The sequence below is a fragment of the Mchenga conophoros genome, linkage group LG10 (genome assembly GCF_057382185.1).
Source record: "Mchenga conophoros isolate Kocher_MC1m ecotype Shallow Benthic linkage group LG10, M_conophoros_male_GT1.1, whole genome shotgun sequence".
NCBI lineage: Eukaryota > Metazoa > Chordata > Actinopteri > Cichliformes > Cichlidae > Mchenga > Mchenga conophoros.
In genome coordinates, this window is record NC_140535.1 from 31,474,859 (window position 1) to 31,496,798 (window position 21,940).

Here is a 21,940-nt window from a genome sequence, read left to right on the forward strand (position 1 = left end):
ACAGTTTGGTCTTCACCACAGTGTTACGATTTTCATTTTCAACACGAGGAAGACACTTGATGAGATGAGAGAAGGCTCATCTACTGCCTCTAATTCTGTAAATAACCTTTTTTAAGCCAACTTTTTTCTGATTGGCTGTCCACTTTGAAGAAAAACACAGAGCTGCCTTGATGACCATATAGACCAGCGGTCCCCAACCCCCGGGGCGGTCCGTGAGTTGTTTGGTACCGGGCCGCGAGAGTTGAGGCTCGGGTGTGAAATGTATGGTTTTCAGGGTCTTTTCCCGTGTTGTAGTTGTGTGTCTTACTTTGAAAGAAATATTTACGCGTTACCATAGCGACCAGAGAGCATTAAGGAGCAGAGAGGAGGATGTTACTCTCAATGTTGTTGACGCACTTCAGGAGGACACTGCTAACGAAGTTACACAATTACACAGTGACTTTCTGTTTATTATTATATTTACAAAATACCACAGCTTTTCTCTTGGTCGTATCATTTTATTTTGTTGTATTTATCTGCGACACCTCAAAGGCCGGTCCGTGAAAATATTGTCTGACATTAAACTGGTCCGTGGTGCAAAAAAAGGTTGGGGACCGCTGATATAGACCATATGAAAGTGTGTATGACTACTATTTGTATTTAAAAAAAGACTTAATAATAGTTAATAACGACTACCTTATTCTCAGTAATGTCAGCAGTTTAGTGAGCCTGTTAACCTAAAACTGACGGGATTTTACATTTCTTATATTTTCAGCATCTTTTCACAAAGTGAAGCGTGCGACGAGTGAAACTCGGGTGGTTATTACACGGGACATCACCTGAGAATAATTAATAGCATGGCTGCAGAACTAAATGAGCACAACACTTCAGTTACAGTTACTGTTTGTATAAAAATGATCATAGACTGACAACAGAGAAGATGCCAAAAAAGCACATCGCTGCCTGCATCTGGAACATCTCTCACAGACAATGGGAATGTGATTTGATCTGAATTAATGACATTTTCAATCTTTCCTAATTGTATTAAGGCTAATGAGCTGCCTGCAGGATTCGTTAAAAGATGTGTTATCTCAAACAAGGCATGGTGGCTCATTTAAATTAGCTCAAACAAATGGATGGAAGAGCAGCCATTAGCGCAATGCGCTGGCAAGGGAAAGTCATTTGGGACATGAATGGAAATGGTTTACCACTCAGCGGGACGTAGTGTGCTGAAGGAAACAGACATTTAACAAACAGATGGTATAGGCTGGCGTGGCTGGTAGCTGCTTCTTAAAAAAATCTTTCCCAAATTAAAGTTTCTGTAGGGACGCCGTTCTGCAGTTTGGTGATAATTAAGCATCAAGTGGGTAAATCTGGATGGATCTCTGGTCAGTGAGTAAATTAGACATTTGTAAAAAATATGCATCCAGGTGCTTCTTTGTTCTAACTACAACACTCTGACAGTGAGAGTACAAGAAATGATGTCATGCACTTTCACCAGTTCTTGTCTTAAAGCATTTGTTACCGTTTGACTATAAAGCGGATTCCGTGGCGCTCATCCAGGATGCGTTTGAGCTTGGGGACTCCGTATGTGCACGGTCTCTTGAAGGGGATCTGGTCGGGGATGCCGATGATCTCCACGGCCCCTGGATCGCAGGCTATTTTGCGGTAGGGGACAGGCACCATGTGATCTAGACCCAATGCCTCAGCTGGAGGTAGAAAACAGAGAAAATTCTTACATTTTAAATCTACAAAATATAGTTAACTCATTAGCACTAGCAGCCTCCAGTGGGGTTATGGTGATGGACCTCGGGCACAGCTGATGATCAGAGTGATCGCAAATAGCTCGTCAATCAGGGGGATTTTTTTATAGCTCATTAATGCATTAAACCAGTGCCATCACTATTAGTTAAATAGCATTAATTCATGTATGCAGACGACTAGATGACCAAAGCAACAACTAGTCCCTGCCAGTGCTTGCATTTCTTGGCCTGTTCGTTAAAATGGCACTTACTTTAGCCTGTTGTTAGGTGGTTGCTAGGCAATATGAGCGCTATAATATAATTATAATATGTGGTGTAAAATTCAGCTTTTGTGGATATAATTGGGATGTTGTGATGCTTTTTTTTAGGTCTTGTAGGTGGAAAAAACAATGATTTTAGCCCATATCTATCTAGGTGGTTGCTAGGCAACCTGGTGGCGTCATAATATTTCATGCATAAGAGAAGATTTGTGGATATAAACTAAACGTTATTCTTGTGAAATGTAAAAAATGTGCTTTTTTAATTGCATAAATATTAAAAAGACGTCGTGTTAGCTACATTGTTGCTACATAGTCCCTAGGTAATATAATTATGATTATAATATACATCATAATATCTGATATCTGAACCATCAGGAGCATCACGGTTGATTCAGACTTCTGCGGTGAATCTTTGTAGAGTTTACGACGTAACATACATACGTGGCCGATGTTACCCAGCCACAAAAGAAATAAACAAAACTTCAGGACGTGCTTCTCCTGGGTTCCCTCTCTTTGTTGTGGTCATTTTTTCCCTACAGTGTTTCCACTTCTTTGTATATTCTCACACGTCCATTCCAATAATTTCAGCAATTTCCAGGAATCTGCTGATATTTGTGAGTCCTTATATTTAAACTATAATTATCCTTCCTTGTATTGAGACAATGATAATTATCCTCTCACTGATAAATTAAAAAACTGCAGAGAAAAAGTATCAATCAACCCTTTTGTGTACATGGACACAAATCCGTACATTTGAGAGCAAACTGATGAAAAATCCCATAAGGGTGGGAAATTTGCATCCAGAAACACGGATCATTGGACTGGAGGTGACATGACTAATTCTTAAACTGCCTTGATGAACCATGCAAATACACACAAGTTCATCTTCGTATCTCTGCTCTCTGTCAAATAAATCTCTGTGTGTGTGTGTGTGTGTGTGTGTGTGTGTGTGTGTGTGTGTGTGTGTGTGTGTGTGTGTGTGTGTGTGTGTCTGTCTAGGGCAGGCAACGCTGATCCATCATCTCAAGTCACGCAGATAAAAAGTTCTTGACTTGATTCCAAATGGTGAACTTTTGCATTTGGTAGCTTTTCTCTATTAAAGACAGCACGAGGATCCTGCAGCTGGTTTGCTTGCGAGCATCCTTACATGCTTTTAATGCATCATTGCTGCACACGTCTTCACGTTGAGCTGTTTTTTTAGCCATTTGTGTAGTAAGAGGACCTCCTCACCGTATCTGCTGTTGAACAAGATCTGAACGCACTCTCTCAGCGTGTTGATGTCTTCTGTTTCCCGAATGAACGCGTCCCATTTTTCTGTACGAAAACAGAGAGAAGGAAATGCGGTCCTTACATCAAAGTTTACTGCAGCTTTAGCCTCTCAAAGTGTTTTATCTGACTGTAGTGCTAAGGATCTGAAATTAATCTTTTCCATTTACTCAGCAACAACTTGGTAAATCAGTGCAATCTTCTTAAAGGATTATTCTCAATAGCTTAGCCCTTCTTGTTTAAGTTTTCGCACAGGTCAGCCTCAGTTCAGTAAACAGTGCTTGGCTACTGTACATATCAGCCTCCAAATCCCGGCAGGAACAATAATAACAGCATGCAAAGTCTCCTCTATGGTTGTAGATTTAAGTAAAATCCAAACCTGTCATGACATATAGTGTAACAGGAATAATTTTAAGAGGACTTTGAACCTCGTTATTAATAAAATAAAATCTGAGTTGAGCTTTAAGCCTGAAAATGACACATCTGTGATCACCGTTTGATAAACTACGGCGTCGTCATGGTTTCCTAACGACCTCAAAAACATCTTCAGTTCAGTGCTGGACAATGTACAGTTCTCATGTCTATATGTATTTATATAATCGCTAAGAATAAGTTAGGAAACTGGAAAATGGAAGAAAAAGCTCTTTAATCAACTCATCCGATGAATCTGTAAAACCCATTACTGCTATTACGCTGCAGCCACAAAAAAAGGAGCTTTGATGCTAAGAACTAGTTGTGATATAATATGAGGGAAGCGCAGTGACAGCCTTTTATCCAAATTTGAAGCCTTAATGAGAGGAAATATAAGGGTAATATTGTGACTATGTGTATAGCTGAAATATTTCACATGAGCTTTAAATCCTTCTGTTTAGCTGTCAAGTACAAAATAGCATCAATGAAGAAATCTCAAACCCATCAGCACTAGCAATTACCACAGCCATTTAAAATGAAGCCAAATGCCTATATCGTCTCGGTAATTCAAACGTACCTGATTTTTCATGCACGATGGAGAAGAGTAGCCTCTTTGAGATGTGGATGCCAGTAGGGCTCTGACCCTGCTCACCAGGTAGCCTTGTGGTCTCATCTAAAAATGCAAAAATAAACACATTTCAGGCAGAAATGTTAACTTGTCATGCTTATATTCACTGCCAAGATGCACATAACCAGTGATACCCCTCAGCCTCCTAATAGATACACTTATGGTGAGATCTTTCTCAAATTAGTCTCAGAAAACCTGACCTTGACCTTGAAGTCAAGGTCACCAATATTTGAACCTGTCTTAATTTTTGGGTGTACATGTTGCCTGCACACATGACTAACATGACTGAGAGTAAAACCTAAACTGTGTTTTGTAATATTTGTCTACATTTATGAGAAAACTACTGACATTTCAAACCTAAGTGAACATACTGAATACCGAGGGCTATGAATGAAATGATTCCTCTAAGATGCGAGTATAACAAGGAAAAGTAGTGCTTGAGTGAAATACCAAACGGCAATGGTCTTTAACTGCAGATCTAACTCTTCTATTCAGACCTGAGGCACAGGAGAAAATACTTACCTAGAGCTTTTACTGTGTATTGTTAACATTAGGATCATCATCACGAATGCTCTGTGGATCTTACTTTTATACTACATTCATATAATAGCTCTTACTCTTCTTGAATTCAAGTTTTCGGTGTTTTATAGTAACTAGTGACGGTCATTCAGAAGGAAGGGGGAAAACACAAGGGCATGAAACAGTTGGGCCCAATCTAATGAATGTGGTTAAACATTTCCCTACAAACACTGCATGTGTAATAAAGAGCAATTTGAAGCCCTTCATCCCATTCTTAAATGTGTGGCACACATGTGTCAAATCAGCTTGTTGACTGTGGCTCATCAGGTAACAAGTGAACTGGACATGCATCACAATACTGCAGCTGATTTTTGTTTATGATCTAATTATGATCAAGTGATCAGAGCTGCAGCAAAATGATTTTCTTTGAATGGTTTAGGAGGACTGTTACACTCCTAGTTAGTAGTGCCAGCACCAGCCGAAGGTCCGAATGTAGAGAAGTCGGTGGGGACAGTTAACTGTTAAACTATGAATAATCAGCTTCACAGACATCTTTCACAAAACATCATAAACATCTGTTAAAAACACGGCTATAAATCACCATTTCAGAAGCAAGAAAAGTGCTTATTCTGCATGTGGCATCTTTTATTTTTGTAAATGAACCACAGTCTCTTCCTTTCTTACTCTGTGCCCTCCTCATCTGCACTGTTTGAGGTAATGTCCATAAAAGAAAACAAAGACCTATAGGTGCTTTCTTTAGTGATGCAAAGACCAGAAAACAGCTGTGTTCAGTAGGTTGGAAGCCAGCACTGTTTCCAGTTGCTGCTTCCAACTAGCAGGCACGGCCAGCAACACGTCCCCCCTAGCTGGATATACTATTAACCCCGAGACTCTGACATAACAACTCACCTCGCCCCTATTCCATTGCTGAAATCCACCTTTACACATGTTGTATGTTAGCTTACCAGTGTTAGCACTGTCTTTCACAGATGTGCTCTTCTCTGACCCAGGTGTCCAGTTGGCCAGCCTGTCCTTGCCCAGGTTGAGGAGAGACATGGGTTTGAAATCCAGCTTGCCGTCTGGGTGGGGTTTGGAGGACATGGGCATGCCGTACAGGAAGTTTGACAGAACAGAGTTGCTGGAAGTGGCGGGACTTGACGACGTGACTGCTTGCGCGGTCGTCTTCGCTGGGCCGTGGCTGCTTTGCGTCATGACCGCAGTGGAAGCGTTGTGATTGACATCAGTGCTAGACTTGGTTTCTCGAGACAAATCTTCCGGTTGCCTGTTCACAAAGACAACAACAAAATCAAAAAGGGAAATAACTTGTAGGGCTACAAACATGAGACTATTATGTTATGATTTGCTGCCTGATTGGTTAGAACATCCTTGATACCAAAAAGAATTAAATAATAGGCATTTAATAACATCATTTGGTCTCTTTACTTGCTGCCTCCAGCCCTTTGCTTTTCAAACAGGCCCAAAACTCCAATTAAATTCTGCACAGTCTCACAGTGCTGCATGTTCATATTCAGCTTCATTATACAGCAGTAGAGAGAGGAAATTCCCCAATTTGTTTTGGGCAAACATGTGACAGTTAGCTTTATTACACACAGAACAGAGTCTGAAACAACTGTCATGTTGCAAATTTTAATACGTCCTAATAAAATCATTTTTTGCAGCTGCTTGATCAAATAAAGTCTTAATGAATAAATGAGACTGAGCTAAAAAAGAATGTGGTCCTCAGTCTTGTGACTGCTGATCCTGGCCTGCTCCAGCACCAGTGCTTCTTCTTCCACAAACACTCACAAACCACGAGTGAAATCATTTCTGCCGTTTTGACTTTCCAAGTTTTTAAAAAATCCTTTCTCGTGGCGCAATAAATGCTGTGCAGAGTTTTGGTGTCTGTTAAGCCTTTAAATTAATGGATGTATTACTCAAAGTGGATTTCTTGGATTATACAGTGTTTGATTAATAACACAGCCACTTTCATTATTGTAATACAGCACTGTTCTCAGTCTGAACTCTTGCCAAGTACTTTAGCTGATATTCAGAGTTCATACTACCCTGTTACAGAGTGCTACAGAGCAACTGTTGTCATGGGGACAGGTATCCAGCTCAGCGGAGATTACTGTAGAGCTGGCTACACAGTTCAACACGCCCACTAACAGGGCAGGGGCACAAATCATTGCTTTCATGCCACATAAATATGTGCTAAGCAGTGAATTCAGGGAAAAACGGCATCAGATTAAGCCTCTGTGGAGTTACAGGGCCTGTGTTCAAACAGTCCACTTGTTTACCCACCCACTATACAGCATTTGCAATATAAGCTGTTCACTGGGGAGCAAGCGCTGACAGCTGTTTTAGTGAAACATGAACAGTTTATGCAACTAGATGTCTGGTAGGATGTAACACGCTACTACTGCTGTTAGTGGACCACGACAAAACAGCAAAAACAGAAGTATGCACTACAAAGTATTAGCTGGCAAAACATGAGAAAAACATGAAAACAGGAGAAACATGCAAAGCTAAAGACGACTGCAGCGGTCAGGACTGTGTGGATCTCCTCTAAATAATATGTACAAACTGCACTTGTAAAGCTCACAAGTCTGCCACAACTATGCACAGTCATTTGAGAGCAGTTTTGGGTTGAGAGCAGTCTTTAAAGACTGGCCGAACAGCCACCACCACCAAATTCAATATTCTGTCTACTTGAAAGGCGCGTCTCTAATATATTTCAGACACTGCTAACAATTATGTGCCTGCTATCGTTAATTATTTATGTGGCTGAAACCAAAAGCAGAACATCTGCACCACATCTAAGGCTAAGGACAAAACAGCATAGCTGTTTTTGGATAAGCACATGTTGTAGTTTACATGCATCTCTCCAAATGACAAAAATCTGTGTACATTTAACTTTATTTAGAACATATTTCAGCTGGACTTTATCCACCTACACAAGCATAGCGACAATTAGAGCCGTATTTGTGCTATGTGCAACATTTTGTCACCCATGAAAAGCAATGAAACACATTAAAATATCATTTTTTAGAAGCAGCTGACCAAGTAGATTAAAGGTAGACGACTAAAACACGCCTTAAATGTTTCTTTTTTGTAGCCATTTAATTTTTTATTCTGTTTGATTGCTATAGGAAGGCCAGTCAAGCTGCTGTTCTTGTTTATGATATTCAGCAGTCTCTCGTCCCTTGGTCGGACATCCACACCAACTGGAGTGGAGCTGGTGATGATAGTGCTTCTGCTCTGTAGAGCCACTCTCAGCTTGAGGATCATTCAAAGCTGATGTCGCTACGTAGAGCTGGAAGAATGAGCACCAACTGCACGCTACAGTCCGACACGGTGGACATGGAGACTTACTGGTGAGGCAGCTGATTATAGCTCCATATTTATTCTTCTTTATAAACTCCAACATGCGTGCACCTCCATTTACTAAGTTTGTACACAAATACATCCAGTATTTCCACGTAAATTAATTGTATCTTTTAAAACTCTATCTACGACGGATGCACCAAAGTCTGTTCACTTCCAATTAAAAACTGCACAAGAAAACATATCAGGGCAACTAACACAAGTTCATCTTCACATTGGAGTTATCAGAAATGCAACAACTGCTTTCAGAATGCGATCCAACCATTCACAGTCTCTCACTTTGCAGACTCACCTTTTCACGGTGAAGTGGATGCGATGGCTCTGCTCCAGGATCTTCATCAGTGTCTTGGTGTCATACTCAGAGGGCTTCTTCAGGGCGACTCCCTCAGGCAAACCATGAGCCACCACGCAGCCGGGGTCCTTCTGGATCCACTCATAAGGCACAGGGACCAGGCTGCTCTTTCCCACAGCCTCACCTGCATACCGCATGACGCACTGAGTTTTGCTACCTGACTTCCAAGAAACTATATAAAAGTGGCTCCCTATGCTCCAAACATGGATTGCTTCGGCACTGCTTTATGAAAAAATCTGGTTTAAAAAAGGGACTACTCACTGTAGAGCACAGTGAAGACCTCCTCCACCATCTTCCTCAGAACAAAGATGTTGGACTGGGCATCTGATGGAGCTCTCGGTTTCCCATGTTCAGCATCCTTACTCAGTTTGCTGAGATCGCCCTCCTGGTCTTTGGTATGGGAATTTGCTGCAGTCAGATTTTGCAGGCATGGCACCCCTGACCCCAAATAAAAGAGAAATGACTTTAAAAATGTCCAAATGAGCTACAGTATGATTTAGGATTAAGTAAACTCTTTACCCCAACAAAGTCATTCATTTGTCTTTGAAGGTTAAAAACAAAACAAAACAAAAAACAAATGACTGAGAGTCTGGTTCCTAAAACTAATGACTATGTCACCTTTTGAAAAATAGTGTCATATAAAACGAATGACTTGTTTTTCCAACAATGTGCCTAGATGAATGAAAATAATCTCCAATAAAGCGGGGAACATTAAGCCATTCAGTTTGAGTCTTAAATAAATCAAAGCAAAGTTGAGCCAATGTTCTCAGTAACAGATGCCTGATGAAAATTAAACTTGATGAACTGGTGTTACGGGCATAGACAGTATAAAAGAAGGACGGGGCTAGCGTGACATCACCCAGTGGGCTCTGATGTCCTGTTGCGAAGCCTGTAGCGTTTTTAGCAGTCGCCATCTTGACAAGACAGGGATAGATCTGACCATGAAAGCATTCAAATATTCAGTTTAATATTCAGTATGTGCCAAATCACAACACAAATCACCTCGAGGTGCTTTATGTTGTCAGGTAAAGACCCTACATTAATAAAGAGAAACCCCCAACAATCATACAATATGAGCAGTGGGCGACAGTGAGAAGGAAAAACTGCTTTTCAATAGGAAGAAACCTTCCACAGAACGTGGCTCAGCCAAAGGCAGCTGTCCACTGCTTGACTTTTCAGACCTGGACTCTACGTCCATCTTTTAAACTGTCCATGGTTACGGGGGAGGATATACTGCGAACTGAGTGTATTATCTGTTGCTTCACCTTACCTCTCAAGTAAGGTGAACAAAGGGGGCTAAATGGACCAATGCCAACTTCTAAAATATATTCAACTTACAACCTTGGATGCTAGCATAGCTAATGGAAATGAGAGTAAAAGGAAGGAGTAAGAGACGCGAAGAGACACAAAATCAACAATAAATATACACAAAAAACCAAATATAACAAAAAACCAAGATAATATTGGTCTTCCAGCTAAAAAATATGACAATAATATATGTCTGTGGGTTAGGGTCTCTTGAGTCACATGAATCTTGTGCTGGCTAAGTGAAAAGTTGGATTTTTAAAAAACATTATTTGTAGCATCGGCACAAAAGGAAGTGATAAATTATAGCAAAAAAACAAAACAAACAAAGTATCGTTTACTGGCCAAATTGCTGTTGTAAACAACCTGTGGTGTGAGTCAGAACTGTTATGAAAGTGTTTGTCCGCTCCATTACTTTGCTCAGTTCTAATAGAAAAATGGAATATTAATTTATCTCCTCCTCCTACAAATGCACGGTGGGTTTTTAAAAGGAGTGCTATAAAGTACTGTCAGTAAATTTGTAAACATAATTCATCAAATGGCTTTGCTAAATAAGATATGATGAGACACTTTGCTGATGTATTGTTATTTGGGATAAAAAGGGGGGGAAATGTGGCTCTGCATCTGCTTTGGTGATTTATTTCATGGCGACATCATTTGATGTTGAGGTAAGCTGCCGTGATTATTAAAGCTCAGATAATCTGCATCTGTGCAAGCACAAAACGAAGATTTCTTCGGGGACACAAGTGACACAAGCGTATTTTAAGTAACGACCTCACAGCTGCGGCTGTAATGAGAGTGATCGATGTTCTACTAAGACTGAATGAATTATGGGAAACGATGTTCAGAGCGGTGCTTACGGCAAAACTTGTAGAAGTCTGTTTGGATTTCCCTCCTGGAGTTGAGGAACACTCTCCCCTTTTCTGTGCCGACGGCGATCACGCTGTCCTCGTGCACGGTGACGCACGCCACCTCGGCGTTTAGTTTAGACATCGCCATGCACTGCAAAACAAGGAAGCTTTTAGGTTTACAAAGGACCGAAACACTTTGTAAACTGATGGCTTAAGCAAACAAAATGAAAATGTCAGTGACGACTTCCAGTTGTGGTGAAGAACTTCACGTACACTTCCATGTTGGGCATGAATCTTTGTAATTTTTGGCTTTTAAGGGTTTCCTTGAACTGTTCTTTATTCAGAGTACAATAATTGTACAACATGCATCTCTAATGACATTCAAAAACAAGAACTGAGTTGTTTCCTTTTTTAGATTTTCTCTAATCCACATGTGGTTTAAAGGACACATAGAGGCTCAAATTACACAAACACACGTCCTTACAAGTTGTACTTTGACCAGATGCTTTTGGTTCCAGTCAGTAAGCTTCTGGCATAATTCTGGCTGGATATTTGACCGGGTCAGGTTCCTGGCACATGAATGGCTTTTAAGCATACTCTTCTAATTTGAAATAAGGTTGAGGTTGGGCCTTTGGGAAGCCCATTTCAAAAGCCGAATATTAAGCCAGCTTCAGTGCGTGTTTGGGATCATTGTCCTGTTGGAACACCCAGTTGTGTCCAAGTTTCAACCATCTGGCTGTTGATTTGAGGTTAGGTTATAGAATTTGGAAGCACTCTGCCTCATTCATTCATTATTCATTATTCCATCCACTACCACTGGCAGCAAAACAGCCCCAGAGCATGATTCTACCACCTCCATACTTGACACCGACCTTCCTTAAGTTTGAAAGCCTAACCTTTGGTCCTCCAACTATAACTCTTGTACTGCAACTAAATAGCTAAATTATTGTCTCGTATAACCATAAAACTTCTCCAGAGGGGATTTGGCTCGTCCAGGTTTGCAGCTGCAAATTTCAGTTGACCATGAAGTTGTCGAATTTAGAGTTTAAAAGTGTATGACTACTTCTGATCAAAACTGTAAGAGTCAACGCATGGCGGTTTATTTATTAGCCAAAATGAATCCAGGAATAAACGCAGGACTTCTGTAAGTGGACAACACGCCTGGTGACCCCCCCCCCCCCCCCTCCCCCAAACTATATACACAGTTAAATTAGACCAATGAAGTTATTTAATTTGCAGAGACAATGACTTTGCTGTTTCTCATAAGCTTGCATTTCTTAGTATGGAGCAAGACTTCCTCCATATAGGAATCATTTACTGGCTTTTACTTGAAACACGTTAACAAAAATTATTAACAATCTTGATATTACTAGAAGAACTGCGTCCTTATTTTCTTGGAATTAAGCAAAATACACTATTCCTCCCTTATATTCAATGCATGCTCACATAAACAGAAAAAGTAAAAACTATAGTAACACTTTTAAGGTGGATTTCATGAAATGTTTAGGAAAAAAATGTCATTTTGGCCCCACATGTCAAAATCTCCAACAGGAAATAACGCTGTATGACCCTTGATTATGAACGTACCACTGAGTCGAGGGCAGACACCAGGCTGGTGAGGATCTCTTGTCTGGCTGACACCAGCGGGACCTGTGGCTCGCCGCGGGAGTTCGTCCTGATGCCGTCGCATGCCAGCTTCCTGATCTGAGCCATGCCTCTGCGGGGACCGGATGAACACAGTTTAGACAGGCAGCCACAGAGCGACACAGACAAACCCTGCATGTGTCTGAGGATGCATTCCTGTACACATGCTGCAGTGACCTGCATTCAAAGCAGGTTCTGCTGACATCATGTGGTTTGACTTTAAGCAAATATAAGCTTTTATTCAGAACGCTGAGCTCTGAAAGGTGAATAATTAATTCAGAAGGGAGGGAGGGTTTCCTTCACCTGTTTCACACAAATACGAGTCTACAGGCCTCATTAGGCTGTACTGGGACTTTTAAAGTGATTGCTGAGCAGATATATTTACCATCTTTAATGTGCCAGCATGCTAACATTATCACAAAACAAAAAGCAGAAGAGAAACTTACTGGAAACCGCTTTAACTGATGTATAGAAGCAGGACCACAACTTAGACGCTTCTTTTCCTGTTATATGCCTATAAATGGATTCCTGCCATGCACGCCTGTTTGTTCTCATTCTCCATGCCCCATCCACCCACCCCTCTACTTTCTTTCTAATATCACCTCTCTTAGGGGCCCCAGGGGGGGGTCTACAGAGCAAAGAAGCAATCGTAGATCCATGCCAAAGTCATCATGCTGCTCCACCGTTCCCATCTGCCAGATGCAACTTGCACAATTCAGCTTCACTAAAGGAGTATGAACTTCAGAGGGGGGGATTGGGATTCATCCTCTGTGGAACATGAGTGCCAGGAGAATTATCCTGGTTACAGATTTTCCAAATTGTCCAACTGAGTGCCTCCAAGCTTATTAAATCCTTTTCAATACTGGTTTCATGTGCACTACAAGATAATGACGTAAATTCACAGCATGGGAGCTTTGGCACACCTGAGTCACCTGCAAATCTTTTGTTTGTACATTGTGTTTAGGCACAGAGACTTAAAAAAAAACAGTCGTGCTGACATTGAAAAACCTGTTTAGGACTACTCTTTTTAAAAAAGAGACCAGAGTAAGTGAACTGAGAAAGACTCAAACCCACAAACTGAACTGACAGTGGCACCGATATCAATCAAATCCATTCAATCCATTCCGTTAATACAGCATAGTGAGTACAGCCTCAATTCTTAACCTCATGAAATCCAGAAGACGTTACAATGAGAGTCTGCTGCATGTTGATATGAGTATGATATGAGTTGCCTGTCCGTCAGAGGATAGACTTTAAAGTTCTGATGCTGGCCTATAAAGCTCTGAATGGTTTAGGACCAAAATACATCAATGACCTCCTGACCCAGTATGAACCTTCCAGATCCCTCAGGTCATCTGGATCCGGTCTTTTATCAGTTCCCAGAGTCAGAACCAGACACGGAGAAGCTGCATTCAGCTTTTATGCTCCTTATATCTGGAACAAACTCCCAGAAAGCCTCAGATCAGCTGAAACACTCAGTTTATTTAAATCCAGGTTGAAGACTCACCTGTTCTCAGCTGCATTTGAATAAAGCACCAAATCCACACTTTAAGCTTAAATTTCAAAACTTACATTTAACTACTGATTTTATCTACTGTTCTGATTTTATCTGTTTTGATTTTATATACTGTTGTTTGTTTGTTTGTTTGTTAATTAGTTAGTTAGTTTATTTGCTTGTTTTAATCAATTTTAAATCATGCTTTTTATTTGTTCTTGTTTCTAATGTCTCTGTAAAGCACTTTGAATCACCTTGTTGTTGAATTGTGCTATACAAATAAACTTGCCTTGCCTTGCCTTGCCTTGATATGAGTTGATATACCTAATCCCCGCGTACAGACAGAGGCTGAAGCTCTCCAAACCTGTCGTGAGGACTAAAAAACTGTGGAGCAACGAGGCTGTGGAGGAGCTTCGCACGTGTTTGGAGTCTACAGACTGGGACACAATGAAGGCTGCTTCTAACAGCTTGGACGAGTTTACGGACACTGTCACCTCCTATATCCACTTCTGTGAGGACAGCATTGTGCCATCACGCACCAGGGTGAGTTATAACAATGACAAACCCTGGTTTACTCCTAAACTCAAAAAGCTGTGGCTGGAAAAGAGAAAGGCGTTCAGAAGCGGAGACAGGGACTGCTACAGAGAGGCCAAGTACAGGTTCACTAAAGAAGTGGACATTGCTAAACATCAGCACTCTGAGAAGATGCAGCAGCAGATCTCAGAGAATGACTCGGCCTCTGTGTGGAAAGGTTTTAGGAATATCACAAACTGCGACTGGGGAGAGTGCCCGCCCTATAGAAGACATCCTGCATCGTCCCGGTCCCCAAAAAGAACCGGCCCAATGAGCTGAATGACTTCCGACCGGTGGCACTGACGTCACATCTTATGAAGACTCTAGAGCGGCTCTTCCTCAACTTCCTCCGACCACAGGTACAACATGCCCAGGACCCACTACAGTTTGCATACAAGGCGGGTGTCGGAGTGGAGGATGCCATCCTGTACCTCCTACACAGAGCCCACTCACACCTGGATGGGGGAAAAGGCACGGTCAGGATCCTGTTTCTTGACTTTTCCAGTGCCTTTAATACCATCCGGCCCTGTATGCTTCAGGAAAAACTGAACAGGATGGAGGTGGACCCCTGCCTGGTGGCTTGGATCTCCGACTACCTCACCGACAGACCACAGTACGTCAGGCTGAAGGACATCACGTCTGACACAGTGGTCAGCAGCACAGGAGCACCACAGGGAACTGTGCTGTCCCCTCTTCTCTTCACCCTGTACACCTCTGACTTCTGCTACAACTCTGAATTATGCCACATTCAGAAGTTTGCAGACGACACAGCCATCATGGGGTGTATCTGGGATGATCAGGAAGAGGAGTACAGAAGTCTGGTGAGGAACTTTGTCGCATGGAGTCACACAAACCACCTGCAACTCAACACCTCAAAGACTAAGGAACTGGTTGTGGACTTCGGGAGGTCTAGAGCAGGTCCACTGCCGGTTCAGATAGAGGGGGAGGAGGTGGAGGTGGTCAACAAGTACAAGTACCTCGGGCTGTGGGTGGACAATAAACTGGACTGGTCATGCAACACAGAGCACCTGTATAAAAAAGCCCAAAGCCGACTGTACTTCCTCAGGAGGCTGAGGTCTTTTAACATCTGCAGGAAGCTCCTGAGGATGTTTTACCAGTCGGTGGTTGCTGGAATACTTTTCTATGCTGTGGTGTGCTGGGGGAGCAGCACAGCAAAGAAGGACTCATCCAGGCTGGAGAAACTGATCAGGAGGGCTAGCTCTGTGGTCGGCATGAAGCTGGACACTCTGGTGACAGTGGCAGAGAAAAGGACATTAAAGAAACTGATGGACATTATGAACAATGCTGGGCATCCTCTGCACACGGCCATAAACAATCAGAAGAGTCTGTTCAGTGACAGGTTGCTTCTCCCAAAGACAAGAACTAACAGACTTAAAAACTCCTTTGTCCCACACGCCATCAGACTGTTTAACTCCTCTCTGGAGGGGAGAGGGAGGGGAAACAGGAGGACAAAGGAGGGGGGAACAACTAAGCTGTAGTGCCTCTTCACCTCACTGTGCAATACCTTTTGTGCAATACTTTTGTAAATAGTCAACAGTGCAATAGACTAAATACTTGAAAAGTGCAATTCACTTGTATTTTTATTTTTATTCCTATTTATTCTATTTATCCCCTTCGTATATTTTATTTATATTGTCTCTGTATTTATATATATGTGTGTGTGTGTATAACTCTGTAACTTCTGTCGGTGCTGTGCTTTTTTGGAAATCGAATTTCCCAGAGGAACCCACCCGAGGGATTAATAAAGTTCTATCTAATCTAATCTAATCTAAAACTACAAGCCTAAAACCCCCCACTCCACTGATGACTTGCTCTTAGCCAACACCCTTAACGACTTCTACTGCCGTTTTGACGAGCCATCAGGCAGCCTTCACACCTCCAACGGCCCCAACAATAGAGGCACTTTGGACACTCATTCCCCCAACTCTCCCCCCTCCATAGAGCCATCACCACCTTCAAACTGTTCACCTACAACACCCCCCTCCTCACCCCACACAAAAGAGGATTTCACACCACCTCCTCCCACCACAACTCTTCATATTCATGAAGCAGATGTGAGGAAGCAGTTTAAGAACCTGAATGCTCGGAAAGCTCCCGGCCCAGACGGCGTGTCTCCTGCCACCCTCAGACACTGTGCAAACGAGCTGGCCCCAGTGTTTTCTGGCATTTTCAACTCCTCACTGCAGGCATGTCATGTGCCTGCCTGCTTCAAGTCCTCCACCATAATCCCTGTCCCCAAGAAACCTAGGATCACTGGACTAAATGACTACAGACCCGTGGCTCTGACATCTGTGGTCATGAAGTCTTTTGAGCGCCTAGTTCTCTCCCATCTCAGGACCCTCACGGCCCCCCTCCTGGACCCCCTGCAGTTTGCATATAGAGCCAACAGGTCTGTAGACGACGCCATCAACATGGCCCTACACTTCATCCTGCAGCATCTGGACTCCCCAGGAACCTACGCCAGGATCCTGTTTGTGGACTTCAGCTCTGCCTTCAACACCATCCTTCCAGACCATCTCCAAGACAAGCTTTCCCAGATGAATGTGCCTGATCCCATCTGCCGGTGGATCACTGACTTCCTGACGGACAGGAAGCAGCATGTGAGGCTGGGAAAGAATGTTTCGGACTCCCGGACCATCAGCACCGGCTCCCCTCAGGGCTGTGTTCTTTCTCCTCTGCTCTTCTCCCTGTACACCAACTGCTGCACCTCCACCCACCAGTCTGTCAAGCTAATCAAGTTTGCAGATGACACCACCGTTATTGGGCTCATCTCTGACGGGGACGAGTCTGCCTACAGGAGGGAGGTTGAACGTCTGGTGTCCTGGTGCAGCCACAACAACCTGGTGCTGAATGCCCAGAAGACAGTGGAGATTATTGTGGACTTCAGGAAGCACACAGCCCCACTCCCCCCCATCATCCTGACTGACACCCCCATCACCTCTGTGGACTCATTCCGCTTCCTGGGTACCACCATCACCCAGGACCTGAAGTGGGAGCCCACCATCACCTCCGTCATCAAGAAAGCCCAGCAGAGGATGTACTTCCTGAGGCAGCTGAAGAAATTCAACCTGCCAACACGGACGATGATGCAGTTCTACACTGCAATCATCGAGTCCATCCTCACCTCCTCCATCACCGTGTGGTACGCTGGAGCCACTATCAGGGACAAACAGAGACTGCAGCGTGTTGTGCGCTCTGCTGAGAAGGTGATTGGCTGCAGACTCCCATCTCTGCAGGACCTGTACACCTCCAGGACATTGCGGCGTGCAGCTCGGATCTCAGTTGACCCTTCTCACCCTGGACACAGTCTGTTTGACCTGCTCCCCTCAGGCAGGAGGCTCCGGTCCATTCGCACCAGAACCTCTCGCCATAAGAACAGTTTCTTCCCCTCTGCTGTTGGACACATGAACAATAACCATATGACTGTTCCCACCACTAACACATGACCCTACGCTGTGTCACTGCATCATTCCATGTTTGGCACTGATCACCACCTGCACTCATGTATATATCTTTCTACGTAGCACTTTTAACTCTTATCCCTACTTTTATTTTTTCATGTCTATTTAAGTGCTATTTATGACACTACGTTTGCACTGAAGCACCGCAGCAATTTCCTAATGTTGTAAACCTGCTCAACATTTGGCAATAAACCCCTTTCTGATTCTGATTCTGAGTGCAAGAAATTAATTCTGCATACGTCTCAGCTGAATGCAAGAAAATTACAATGAAGTTATCACTGTCAAGACATTTTTTCATCCTCTGTTAAACCAAACACGTAATTTGTGGATATTTGTATTATTTAAAATGTTTTTCATATGAGCCACGGTTCACTGTAATTAAATTATTAGAAGTAGAAAACCTATTATGTGAAAAAAGCAGATACATTTCGGGTGTCATAACTCACAGGCCAGTTCCTGTTTAATTCCTGATTGAAAACACCACAACGCTGCGTACAACCATACACTCTGTCACTGGGACCTTAAACTTTTCTCCTTAACAGATCTTGGGTGTTAAAAAAAAAGAGGTACTGGTTACAGATTATTAAAATGAGTCCTTATGTTTCCAAAATAACTGCATCAGCATCGTATCGTATGAGTAGCTAAATCAAGGAAGGAAGGCATAGAAAAAACGGGCCATGTAAACAAAAAAAGCAAAGCTGCAAACAGACAGGAAGTGTTAAAGAAAAGCTGCTCGGCTAAAGCCAGGCACTATGTTCTCATGGCAACTGAAACCCGTCTCCTTGGAAACTAATCTCGGGGCATTTGAACAATGCAGCTCTGGCCTTTAATCTCTCCAGACACTGGGAACCATTATACTAGCCTCTGGCAAGCCCAAACCACTGACTCAATAGAGAGAGAGGACACAGAGGCAGAGAGACAGACAAGAGGCAGAGGGAGGAAGAGGAGGGTGGGTGTGGTGGGGTTCAGCTGCACCAGTTTGAACGTGCCAAGTCTATTGGCCATCTAAATCTGCATCCCCTGAGGCCACAGCAAACATTACCCCCTCCCTCCCTCCTAAATTATTATGGCCTGGAAATAGATGGCCTCTTTCCCTCGCATATTTAAAAGGCAAAGGAAGCAGAGAGAGAGGGACAAACGGTGGGGATAAGCAGAGGCTCGGGATAATGCCATGTCAATTGCTTTGCGAGAGGAAGCTCAAGCATAATGTCACAGTGCTGTTATGATTCTCAGTGACTACTGAAGAGTTCAACATGGAACGGCTTTCATAAATAAAGCAATGCTCAAAATCAATGAGTCTATTATGATCCCGAAAGAAAAGGAAAGCCAAGATTATTTATTGCAAATCCAGCTGTTGATGGAGAATGAGGTGAACTTTGCAGGCATGCGGGGACTATTCACTATGATTTCATCCAGACAGTCACTTTTACAAAAGCTCAATTATACTCTAAGCCTGCAAAAAGAGGCTTACGATCGTTGTTAGTATAAGCAACAGTCATGCAGTTTATTTAACATAACAGGGGTTTTTCCTGAAGGTAAAGAAACTACGCCGCCCACCAGAAAGGGGTTGTCCTTGGACTGTGCCCAAGCTGTGCCCAGCTTGCTCAAAGTAACAGGAAAATGTGGAGATTTCTTTAAAGTAAGGCTACACTGACTCTTTGTCTTAACCATCTACGGACCAGTTGTACAAGGTCCAAAATACTCCTACTATTCCTACTGTATATTACTGTACACTACTATTCTTATTGTATATATTGTATATCATATATCTTATTCATCTGTTCCTCTGTCTCTCCTGCTGCTTTGAGCATGTACATGACAAAATAATTTCCCTCGGGATAAATAAAGTTGTTCTTATTCTTATTCATAAAAATCATCCTGGACTAGGGCTGCCACGATTAGTCGACTAGTCACGATTATGTTGACTATCAAAATCATCGACGACTAATTTAATAGTCGACGCGTCGTTTGAAGCTTTGTAAGATCCCAAAAGACGCAGGAATAAGTAGTAGGATTTAAGAATGTAACAACGGACTGAAACAGAAGATGGCAGCACTGCATGTACAAGAATGCCAGCTGCCGTTAAACCCCGAAGAAGAAGAAGAAGCTCTGTCCCAGAATTCATAGCGCAGCCCTGCTCAGTTTCCGACAATGGCGGCAGCTAGTTAGTTTTAATATTACTTATTATTCTTTCTGGGTCAGTAAATAAATGTTTAACATATTTTCAGGCGAGAATGTAGCTGTGTAAACCTCAAATATCTGCTCAGTTTATCAAGACACCGCATATTTTCAAAAGCGCTTCGACGTTTTCGGAGACTTCTGTTGCCCACTAGCTCGATAGCTAGCCGGGGGCTAGGCTCACTAGAGCCGTGAGAACACCGGACTCCCGGCAAATCGTTTTCAAACCCACCGCCGTCCTTCGCTACTCAGGTTGAACATATATAAGTCACATAGATAACTTAAAAATGTTATTGTTTGGCTTTTTTTAGTATTTTATTTGTTCCTGAGTAAATCGGTTTGGCTGAGATTGAAGTTAGTTTTTACACAGCTGAATAAACGTCAAGCAGACAGCTGATTATCAGAAGTGTGAGATGCTCAAGAATATACTCCGGTGTCCTGTTATATTTTAGATAGCAAGGAGCAGACGGCTGAGTTTATTAAACTTCACCTAAACAATCTGCAGATTTCATTAAAATTTAATAAACTATCATCTTGTCTTTATTTTTAGTTAGCACATACCTTAAACACTTAAAGCTGTAAGCTAATGGTAGTTATATAAGAGCAGATGCTGCTGGTGCAATAAGCTGTACGTTTTACGTCCAATGGATGCATGATCTGATTAGTCGACTAATCGCAAAAATAATCGGTGACTAGTCGACTATCAAAATAATCGTTTGTGGCAGCCCTATCCTGGACAGAACAATTTTGAGCCATTGATAAAGGTCCTGCCTGCTAGGGCTGCTCAATTATAGCAAAACTCTTAATGACATTCATTTTTGTCCAGTACTGACAATATGGTTATTTAATACAAATGTTCACATAAACTGGAAAAATGGTGGATTTACTCAATTTAAAAAAGGAAGACAGATAAAACTCTTTTTATTAAGTGAGTTTTCAGTAACTCTGATTGCAGCTCAAATGAATAAACTAAATGAATGAATGTGACCTGAATTAAAGCAGCCACAGCCTGGCAACGAGCAAATGGGAACTACATGAAAGAGCAAAAATGAAGGAAAAGAACATGCTGCATGGGAAAACGCACAAATTAAAGAAAAACTTTATTTTTATAAATAAACCACAATTGACTTTTAAATGAAAATTCAATTCCATTAATTCGCCTATAACATAATCAGTAACCCGATATGACACAAAAGACATACGACTTTCTCTCTATCTGGTTATGATCTAGTCAACTTGCAGTGTTTCGAATGCGTGTTAAGATTCTCTGCAAACTGCCTGAGCATCATCATCAGCAAGTGGTAAATGAATATAATAAATTCAGCTTAATGCAAAACCAAAACTCAGTCTGAGTGCTCAGATGTTAATTGACACAAGACATTTTTATGATCACATGAAACAAAAAACTCAGCGTAGCTATTATACCTCAAGTCTTAATGTTTTACTTTCTACAAACAAGGCGAAACGTAGCCACATCAAGTCAAAACCCCTTATTTTCTGTAATATACAGTGCTGTTGTTGTACTATAATGGATGCTTATATTAAACATAACCTAAGTTCAAACAATGAAGTCAGCATATGTACAAGTAATCCCTGTGAGCCTAAAACTCAGCCTTCCTACTGCTTTAAAACTGACGTTTCTTCCTACTGTTGGCTCTGTATGATGTCATTAAGAGTTAAGCTGTATGTTTTACAGTCATCACCGGCACACAGCTCTTGACGTGAGCACAGAAGCCCCTCCTACTGCTGTTCAAACCTTCTTTTTGTGGGAAGCAGCCAATCGGGAGGGTTGGCTTTCGGGGTGATACTTCTGTAAAGCTTGTCGTCTCAAACCAACCACTAAAGGACTT

General features: G+C 42.2%; 1 protein-coding gene across 3 annotated transcripts in view; it reads right to left on the minus strand.

Annotated features, from left to right (window-relative positions):
- The window catches only part of gtf2ird1 (GTF2I repeat domain containing 1), a 43,780-nt gene that overhangs the window by 18,878 nt on the left and 2,962 nt on the right, over window positions 1–21,940 (minus strand). For all 3 annotated transcript variants that reach the window (XM_085289817.1, XM_085289816.1, XM_085289815.1), the window contains exons 2-9: window positions 12,306–12,435; window positions 10,728–10,869; window positions 8,824–9,000; window positions 8,503–8,686; window positions 5,792–6,108; window positions 4,257–4,352; window positions 3,233–3,316; window positions 1,505–1,688 (exon numbers count right to left, since the gene is read on the minus strand). In XM_085289817.1, coding sequence (XP_085145943.1) covers window positions 1,505–1,688; window positions 3,233–3,316; window positions 4,257–4,352; window positions 5,792–6,108; window positions 8,503–8,686; window positions 8,824–9,000; window positions 10,728–10,869; window positions 12,306–12,431 — 1,310 coding nt within the window. In that variant the 5' untranslated portion in view covers window positions 12,432–12,435. The remainder of the gene's footprint in view (window positions 1–1,504; window positions 1,689–3,232; window positions 3,317–4,256; window positions 4,353–5,791; window positions 6,109–8,502; window positions 8,687–8,823; window positions 9,001–10,727; window positions 10,870–12,305; window positions 12,436–21,940) is intronic.